The following is a 9,654-nucleotide window of genomic DNA, read 5'->3' as shown; positions in this document are numbered from 1 at the left end:
ACTCCCAATAATATATTCTATTTAGACTTCATCTGCCTAGAAAGCCTATAATTAATCCTAAAGTGAAAACTATTTGGACAATAAATTGTCGTCGAGCAATCTTTTTAAGAAATTACTATTAATTTTTAATCATTTGGTTGCGAAAATTGATGTGGAATCATGTAAGAAAAGAGAGCATATTCCACTATGATATATTCTTCTCTTTACGTTGCATGAAATCTTTTTGACAATATCCTAAAAGTGAAGAGTGTATTAGCCTATGAATTGAAACTTGACCGAGTTATTAATATAAGCACTAGTTTATTGAAAGTCAATTGTTGATACAACATCATAATTGGAACCAAAATAGCCCTAGACCTTAAATAGTCAAGGCTCGAGAATGCTACAATAGAGACCATAGACGGCATGTTGGTTAGCTACATGAGCATGTTCATATGCCTTGAGGACTCCCAAGATCGAGAAGCCTAACTAACATAAAAAATAAAACAATAAAAATAACATTTGACATTGCGAACTTTGAGGTAAAAAGCTACTGCAAACTAGGGCCACATCTAGGAGGAACGACAAAAGGGACATCCTCATCCATTGCAGCATGCATTGAGGAAATGGATGCAATCTTCTTGTCCCTTGCGACAGAGACCAAGTTGATAAACTCTGCGAAACGTTTATCTTGTTCATGGAGCTCCCTTGGGTTAAGCTGATATATGGGAGTTTTCCACCAATGATGAGATTCGCTTCCACGTGATTGTTGGGCCAAAGAAAACGCCTTTTGTTTTTCTTTTGATGCATCTAGTTGGTCATGGACCTCATTGTAATCTTGGACTAGTGACTTGATTCTTACCTTACGGTAAGTCTCAATAGGAGCGTCCGTGGTTTCATGAAGAGGTTGGTGCGGGTTTAGAAAGCGTTTAGTCACAGCTTCAATAGAAGGATGAGCAAACGAATAAGGCTTACCTTTTGGTGAGAAAATAATAAAGAGAATCTCACAGCCACATAAAGTGGAGAGCTCACAGATTTTCTTATAAATTCCAAAACGTCGTTTTGAAAATGAGATGAGCCTATCATCTTCATTTTCAATTATCTTAATCTCAATTTTTTGTTTTCCCCTAGTTTTCTTGCTTGAGCTTGCCATTGTAAAAAAGAATCAAAGGACAAAAGAAACAAGCAAGAAAGTTAAAAATGAATGCTTTAGTTGCCTTTTAGATGGTTTGGAATGAAGTTCTCATTTGATGGGGTTCATATATATATAGGCCAAAACAACTCAATAAATTAAATGGTTAAACTAATTGAAGTAGGTGGTTAAATTTGACGTTCAACAATCGATTTTCGTGTTTGTAATTGAATCTAGTCTTGAATTTGGTAGGTAAATGTGTTTCTTGAATGCAATATAAATATTGTTTTGCTGGTCGTGTATATATTTTATCAAGTATTCCAGAAAATGAAAAAATTCATAATATCATGGTGCATTTTAAGTTAGTTTTATGTTGCAAAGTACCGAAAAGCAATACCGTTATTTGGTAACATTAGAAGACACTTTAAAATAAGTAATAGAATGTTCAAAATCGGAAAGACTTCTAAAGAAAGTAAGTAAAAAAAATCTCGAAAAGCATATAAAGAAATAATGGATATCAAATCTATTGCATAGCAAATTATGGTAACTTTTAGAGCAGGCTAAGTTGTACTACCAAAGAAAGTATGATGATGCTGTCAATAGCATCTAAAAAGACCTAAATTTTGCTTCTCTACTTGGTTTTATTTTACGATGCATGAAATATCACATTGTTTGCATCAGGGCTAGACCTGTCCATGGGTCGGGCCGGGCCCGGAAAAAATTTTCGGCCCGCCTCCTAGGCTCAAGCCCGGCCCAGCCCGAAATATGGGCCTGAAATTTTGCCCAGGCCCGGCCCGGGAAAAATATCATAAGCCCGAGCCCGACCCGGCCCGGCCCATTTTTAAAATAAACATTAAAAAATTATTTTAAAATAAAAAAATTATTTTAAAAGTATTTTAAAATTAAAAAATAAAAATATATATTTATTATATTCGAGCCGGGCCGGGCCGAGCCCGGGCCAAAAAAGTGGTGCCCGAGGCCCAGCCCGTTTTTTTTGCCCAAGCCCATATTTCGGGCCTATATTTTTACCTGAACCCTCCCATATTTCGGGCAGGCCGTTGGGCCGGCCAGGCCGCCCGGCCCATGGACAGGTCTAATTAGTGTTACTGCGAATTGCAGTAATGACAAGTTGTTTAATGAAAGATGAGCACCTAATACTAAATAACTTCACATTGAATAGTGTTATCTAGTTCAGGATTTTCCATATGCAAAAACCATAATCCATGAGGAAAGATAAAGAGTTTCGATTTGTTCTAATAATTAGTTTATTGCGTTCTTTTCATGGCATTTATTGGTTGGAGCTAGAAGAATCATGTTCATTGGTTTTAATTGTCTTATTGCAATTTTTTTTTACAATTATTGAATAATTTAGTTATTTTGTAATAAGCCAATGAGAAAAACAAAATAATTGAACTCAACATTATCCTAATTTAATCAAATATATGGTTAAAGTATAATTGAAAACTACTTACACGTAAAATAAATCTAAACATAACATTTAGATTGGTTTTGCGGCACAATTCATTGTGCTTTCTCCTATTTATTACTTAAAAAATAGAAAAATGGGTAAAGTATTTTTAAATTTTAAGTTCTTATTTAATGATAATTGTATGTACTTGCACAGATTTAGTAAGGCTAAAACACAAATGTATAATCAAATTTTTTAAAAAATAAAATGCATGCATTTTATTAGTAGTCTTTTATTTTTCATAAATAAGATGGTTAAAATATTCACAATTGATGGTTAAAATATTTTTATTATTGTATACTTGGTTGAAAATATTGGCTAAAGCAATAGTTTCTAATAAAAGAAACATAACTAAATTGGAGATATTTAAAATAGCATGTAGAGATGAATATGAATACAAACTATAATTGAAGGACTTAAGGTGCAAATAAATCGTAAAGACTATTAGATGACATATTAAGAAGGGATAATATAATTTTTTGCCCCTTAACTTGGCAACTAACTTCACTTTGGTACTTAATACTTTTTTTTATCCACTTTGGCACTTGAACTCGACAACTAAATCCATTTTGATCCCTGAAAAAGTTTGAAGATGTTGCACAATCACATTATGTCATATCATCACTTGAAAATTTTTAAAAATGGTATAAATGTTCTGGTAATAGTGTGGTATAATTTCATAATGTCACATTCAGTTTTTTAATAATCAGATCGGTGGTTGAACAAGTTGGACCACCGGTCCCAAATCAATCAGTTTGATTAATTTGATCGTTGAACCAATATTAATTAATTAAAAATTCACAAAAATCTAACTTAGTTCAACTTTTTTCCTAATTTTCAATTTTTATGAATTTCAAGTAGTTTTTAAATTAATCAATTCAACTCCTTTATTCGAATCATTATATGAATCAACTTTTGGTCTATCGATCCAATCATATTCCAATAATATTGGTCACATATTTAAATCTTGACAGAATCTAAATTCAACGATCAAAATAAAATTAATTGTCAAATTTAAGAACTAATATAGACATATATATATATATATATAGATATAAATACCAAGATCAACCTAAAAAAATAGGTTATCTTCAATAAAAACCATCTGTAGAAGCGTTTATGAAATGTCTTAAAAAAGCATTTTCTTTAAATAAATGATTGTTCTTCTAAATATTGTTTTTGTGAAACTGTTTAGCAGTTTACTTTAATAAATTTTAGAGAAATTATTATTAAATTTTAATATAAACAATGTATACGAGGTTGCAAAAAAGCTATATATGAGGTTGTAAAAAAACCATATACAAGTTTTTGATCTTGGTTTAGTCTTCAGTTGTTTTGGTGGAAAAACGTTTTTATATTTTTATTAACATTAAATAGAAAAAGGTGTGAAGATTTTTAAAAACCTTTTAAATTAAAAGAAGTAAAGCTTTTTATAATTAGTATTTAATAACTAAAATTAAAAACTCATTATCCAAATTCAAAATTGATTTCTTTTTTGATAATGTTGTAAACAAAATTTAAAGATCAAAGGGTAAGTAATGTAAAATATTTTCTGTATTTCCCCTCATTTCCCTATCGGGAAGGAAAAAGAAAACCTCGAAAATGGTGAAAACAAAAAATTTTATATCTGTTTTCTTTTTCCTTCTGTGTCCTCTGTCATACATAACTTGCGTCTCGCTGGTTCAAATTTTTTATTGGTTCATGCAAAGAAGTTGAATTTGTTTTTGAAGGGTTGGGTTTTGTCATCGGAGGGTTCGAAACGTTTAAGTTCTCATTTGGCAGTGCCTGTGGGGGGTTTCCGTCGAGGCTTTCGGAGCATTTGGGTTTCTTCAATTAGCTCAGTTGCTCTTGTTTCCGGGAAAAGGCCACATTGGGGCTTTCTTATTTGGCCTTTTAGTTTGAGATTTGAGATAATATTTTTCTTCTTCTGTTTGAGGAGGGGGTATGCCGAATTCAAAGATTTGAACTTTATGGCTGGAAGGTGAAGTTGAAATGTTAAAATCTTCTCTTTTCTGCAAAATATATTCACTGTTGAGAACTTCGCAAGGATTTTTTTTTAAAAAAAAAGAGTTATAAAATCCTCCAAAAGAAAACAATTCATCATCAATGGCAAAGATCAATAAATCTCTTTTTTCAAAAGCCGTACACAAGATTCAACTCCAGCTCCCTGACAGGTCCAAGGCGAGAAAAAACTTTATATTCATCAGTCATTAAAATCAACTGTTATTGGTAGAATTTCACGACGATGAAGATTCATCCCAGAATTTCCGTTTAAATAGTTTTTATTTTTAATTTCTAGGATGCATTTTGATTTTTTGATTTTATAATTTCTATTTATATATTTTAAAATTATGGTGTAATTAATGATGTGATTTAATTTCGAAGTCTCATTTTAATGGATTTATAAAAAAAACATACTTAAAAAAAAGTTTAGGTTTTAATTCGAAAAAAAAAAACCTTAAATGCGAATTTGGAGGAAATGTTAAGTTGAATGACCAAATATGCATTAGGTAGGCTAATGACAAGATCAAGGAATAAAAGAAAACAAAAATTAAATTCAGGCAGTATAAATATCACATCTTTAACACCAACCTATATGGTTGTATTTACCATACAATGATTGAACGTTAATTTGGATTAATTCGAAATATTTAGTTTTTAGCAAAAGAAACAAAAAATTGAGTCATTCATCAAAGGTCGTCTAAATTACCAATGATTAATTTGAGATAGTAGACTTTTATATATATATATTATATTCTTTATGAATTTCAAAATGTAGGGAGCATTCATAGTGCATTTCCAAGCTGGAACATTACTAGTTAGCAACTTCAAATTTGATAGCATGGGTGTTTCAATTCTTAGAAGGGTTATAAGCTAATCCTTTCTGATCCTTTTCCTCTCAACCAAAAAAATAAAATGATGGCAAAGCTTAAGTAAAAAGTGTATAATATCTATATATATAAATGCATACCTTCCATTTCCATCATTTTGACTACAAATCGTATGGACATAATTAAAGCATGGAGGAGGAGGAGGAGGCCTTGGTTGGTGAGCAGCAAATAAAACAATGGAAGATGAGATTATATATTAGTTTGGCAAGTGTGAGTTGGAAGAGCGATGAGAATTATGGAGCAAGAACTTTCTCAATACCCTCATGAAAACCAGCATGCCTGCTCTCCTGGGGCTTGGAGAAAACATGCCCACATTGGTTTTCGACAATTTCAGGCTGTGACCACCACCGCATCCCATTTCTACCATATCTTCTGAACACCTCGATGAACTTCCACTTCTTGGCAATTCTTCTTCGTTGAAATCCTCCCACAACATGTCCATCTTTTCCTCTTCATCTTCCTCTTCATCTTCAGCAACGCCTTTGTCCGACTGCTTCCAATCATTGTGATCTTCGTGCGATTTGCTCTTTCTTTCCTGATGATCATCTTCGTCTGCTCTCTGACTAACTGGAAAACAATCTTCTTCTTCTTGTTTACCTTTGCTGTGAAGAAAAACGTCAGGAGATGCTGCAGGAGACAGATGCCATAACGGCGGTGAATCAATGGAGCAAGGGTACAAATCAGTGGACGTAGGGAAGCTGAATTCTTCGGTAGTGGCCATGATTGCCGCTCATCCTCGGATCTTTTCTACTAAAATTAAAAAATGAGATGAGATGAGAAAAAGAGAAGGGGTGTTTGGGTTTTGAAGTTTGGTGGTGGATGTGGTTGCCTTCGTAATCTTTTTTTAGTTCAACTGCTCCCTCAAGTTAACAACTTTTTTATGTTAAAGAATCTTAGATTGAGGGTCCCCACACCCACCCAAACATTTCAATTTTTTTGGCCACCTATCTATAATTTGGTACTCACCTATTGTCAAGTTGGCCCAAAACTTAAAAAGATTAATATTCCATTAATTGTTTATATTAAAACTTCCTCGATTGTGGGTTTCTTGATGCGGCCGAAGGCTCTGCACCTTCCTTTATTTGGAAGAGTATCTATAAGGCAAAGGCGTTGTTAAACAAAGGAGTTGGGTGATGGGTAGGAGATGATGCTCGGATAGATATTTTCAATGACCCTTAGGTTAGAGATGATGAGAATTTTTTTCACTGATACTGTGCCATTAGAAAGTTGAGAGAGAATGAAAGTTCAGGACTTGATTCATACGAGTGGGGTGCTTGGGATAAGGATTTGATGGAGGGCCTTTTATCACCTTATGATATGCAACACATTCTGTGCATACCGCTTAGCATGTTTTCTTCGGACGATCGTCTCATTTGGTACTTCACTCATAATGGGTTTTACACTGCTAGTTCTGTCTATAAAATTGCTCTTCAACTTTTTTTCGAATGTGAATGACTATAATATGATGGCATTGGATTGCGCTTTGGAACAAGCTCTTGCCTCCTAAAATTAAAGATTGCATTTGGAGATTCCTTTGCGGGTTTATCCCTTGCAATAAGAATCTAGTACGCTGAGGATTGAATATTGACCTGTTTGTTTCCGGTGTCATCAAGCAAATGAAAATGTGGAACATGTGATTTCTCATTGCTTTTTCGCGATAGAGGTTTGGTGTTTGGTTGGATTTGATTTCCAACCACGTACATCTTTCGAGTTTATTGGTTCGGTCCTCTCTCGATCTGATATTGAGCGTCATCATATGATTTTTTCACTCAATTGGAGTATTTGGTACCATCGCAACTTAGCGCTATAGAGAAACCAGAACCAAGTTGCTGTTGATGTTTATTTTGCTACCTCTTTTCTACGAGGGTGGTCTATAGTTTTTCAGTCCCAGTTGGTTTCTAGCTCAAAAGGCAAGCAAATGAGGGACCATGGTGTAAACCCCTATTGGGTACAATCAAATGTAATGTTGACGGAGCCATTTTTGTGGATAATAATGCCACCGATTGGGCAACTATTGTGCGAGATGCTATGGGTGATTTTGTTCGTTGCATTTTCGGTTTCCCGCATGGAATGCTTGAACCTTTCATGGTTGAGGCAATTGTAGTACGTGTGGTGCTCTCGTGGCTTCGTTCTTGGCATGTCGATGGTGTTGTTTTAGAGATCGATAATCAACAACTTTGGTTTTGGTATGCATTGAATTTTGCTCACTCTAATTGAAATTACTCATAAATTATGAAATTCTTCGATATATTTACCCAAACAACTAAATTTATTTTTAGAATTTTGAAAATCTTGATATAAATGAAATCCCTCATCCAAACACACCCTTGTGGTTAATATGTAGTTTACTCCCTAAACTTGCCTAAAAGTATCTAATTTGTACCTGAACTTCTATTACATTACCTAGGTTGGAACTTTCACACTAGCACCATTACTTTGTGCTGATATGACACTAATGGTCAATTATATGGTGATATGTGGCAGTCTCTCAGTATATAACATGCAGTGGATATAAATTAGAAAAATTAAAAAAATATTTAATAAATATAAATTAATAAAAAAATTTATACTTTTTTCACATCAAGAATGAACTTGGACAAATGATCATCCAGATACATCTGAATATGAACACCCATTTGTCCATGGGTTATTCATCTAAAATGAACAATTTAATTACTATTTGTTATTAATTGGTTTTTTCATGAAGAAAGATGTAATGGTTACCATAAGATAAAACAGAATCATATTGGGTGAACAATTTTAACACAAAGAGAATTAAGGGAATCATATATGGGTAGCACACACATGATAAGGTCATTGAAAAAACACTTGATAAGTAGCTTTCGTAATGGTATATAGTGGGGAGAGCTTAGTCATGGTATCCTAATAGAATGACTCCATGACTAAATAATGTTGTAATTAATCGACGAAGAGCCAAAACTTAATTAAAAATTATTTGAACCCTAATTATATAAGTCCAACCGACCCGTTCACTAGCTCGGTACAACCTTAATAGCTTGCATTTGAATCAATGAGATAAAAAATGAAAACAATGAATTAGAGAAATAGATCGCATGTATCAATATCTATGGTGAATGTGTTTTCTTGCTATGAGTAAGAGACGACTTAGAGATTAAATTAATTTTTCAAATTATTGTTTAATTTATTGTAATTAAATAATTGAAGTTCCAAGTGAAAATTAATTTAATTATTCATCGCAATCTTATTGAACAAGATAATTAAATTTATGTACTTATAAATTATAGTATAGTAAAATCATTATGACTTTAATGAAATTAGAATTGAACTGTGAAAATAATTTAATTAAGAAAATTAATTAAATTTATTTTAATTAATTAAATAAATAATATTTTAATAAATAGAAAATTATTTATTGAGTTGGATTAAATTATATGAGTTGGTTTAAAGATCAAATAACACATATAATTATGCTCAATACATGAAAGACCTAATAGAGCCTATTTATATGTGATGGGCGACAACCCTAGGTAAACTAGAGTGTGTGTGTCGCCAACCATAGTCAAATCCCAAAGGGTTTGTGTATTTTTAATTAAAATATTATTGTTTTGATAAAGATCATGTGCTAGACCAAAATAGACTATACTAAGTGTCGACACTCTATAAAACTTTAGTGAGATTTATTTTTCCAAATAAATTCTAATTTTAAAGGAGTTCGCTTTCGATTTCTAGCCCTTCAGAGATATTGATATTCTCACTAAGTATTGATAGAAAGTTTTCATAGTGTTCATTGGTTCGTGAATTAGAACACATACTCTAAGCAAGCCAAGGTTCGAGAATAGCAGAGAAGATTATATTGGTAAAGAGTTTAATGCTATAAATAACACAACCGCTCAAGTTTTAGAAAAAAATATTATTTTGTTGTGTAGCAAAATTGTTTTTAAATCGAATTTTCTAACATGATAGGAAATACTCTTTGAGTGTTTTGATTTTTTGGGTTTTTGGCTCTCCACTAACTTTACTGACTATTGACTGTATTAAGTTTTTCGATTTCTTTTTTATATTTGCTTTTTTCCTTTTTGGGGTTTTCCGACACTGACTGTAACAACTCGTTTCAGTGAAATTAGAACAGTAGTTTTGGGACCACAAATTCGAGGTCAGAAAATTTATTTTAATAAATTTTTATATTCTGCATTATGATAGAA

General features: G+C 32.5%; 2 protein-coding genes across 2 annotated transcripts; both read right to left on the bottom strand.

The window, feature by feature from the left end:
* Positions 1 to 529: 529 nt before the first annotated feature.
* Positions 530 to 1,132, bottom strand: LOC107892544 (agamous-like MADS-box protein AGL62). Its single transcript, XM_016817615.1, has one exon. The coding sequence runs from the start codon at positions 1,130 to 1,132 to the stop codon at positions 530 to 532; it is 603 nt and encodes a 200-aa protein (XP_016673104.1).
* A 4,534-nt stretch (positions 1,133 to 5,666) lies between these two features.
* Positions 5,667 to 6,191, bottom strand: LOC107891370 (uncharacterized). The gene has a single exon (XM_016816145.2). The coding sequence runs from the start codon at positions 6,189 to 6,191 to the stop codon at positions 5,667 to 5,669; it is 525 nt and encodes a 174-aa protein (XP_016671634.1).
* Positions 6,192 to 9,654: the final 3,463 nt, after the last annotated feature.

This window comes from Gossypium hirsutum, chromosome D09 (genome assembly GCF_007990345.1).
Source record: "Gossypium hirsutum isolate 1008001.06 chromosome D09, Gossypium_hirsutum_v2.1, whole genome shotgun sequence".
In the NCBI taxonomy this organism is placed as follows: domain Eukaryota; kingdom Viridiplantae; phylum Streptophyta; class Magnoliopsida; order Malvales; family Malvaceae; genus Gossypium; species Gossypium hirsutum.
The sequence above is the reverse complement of the archived record's forward strand: the minus strand, read 5'-3'. Positions and strand labels throughout refer to the sequence as shown.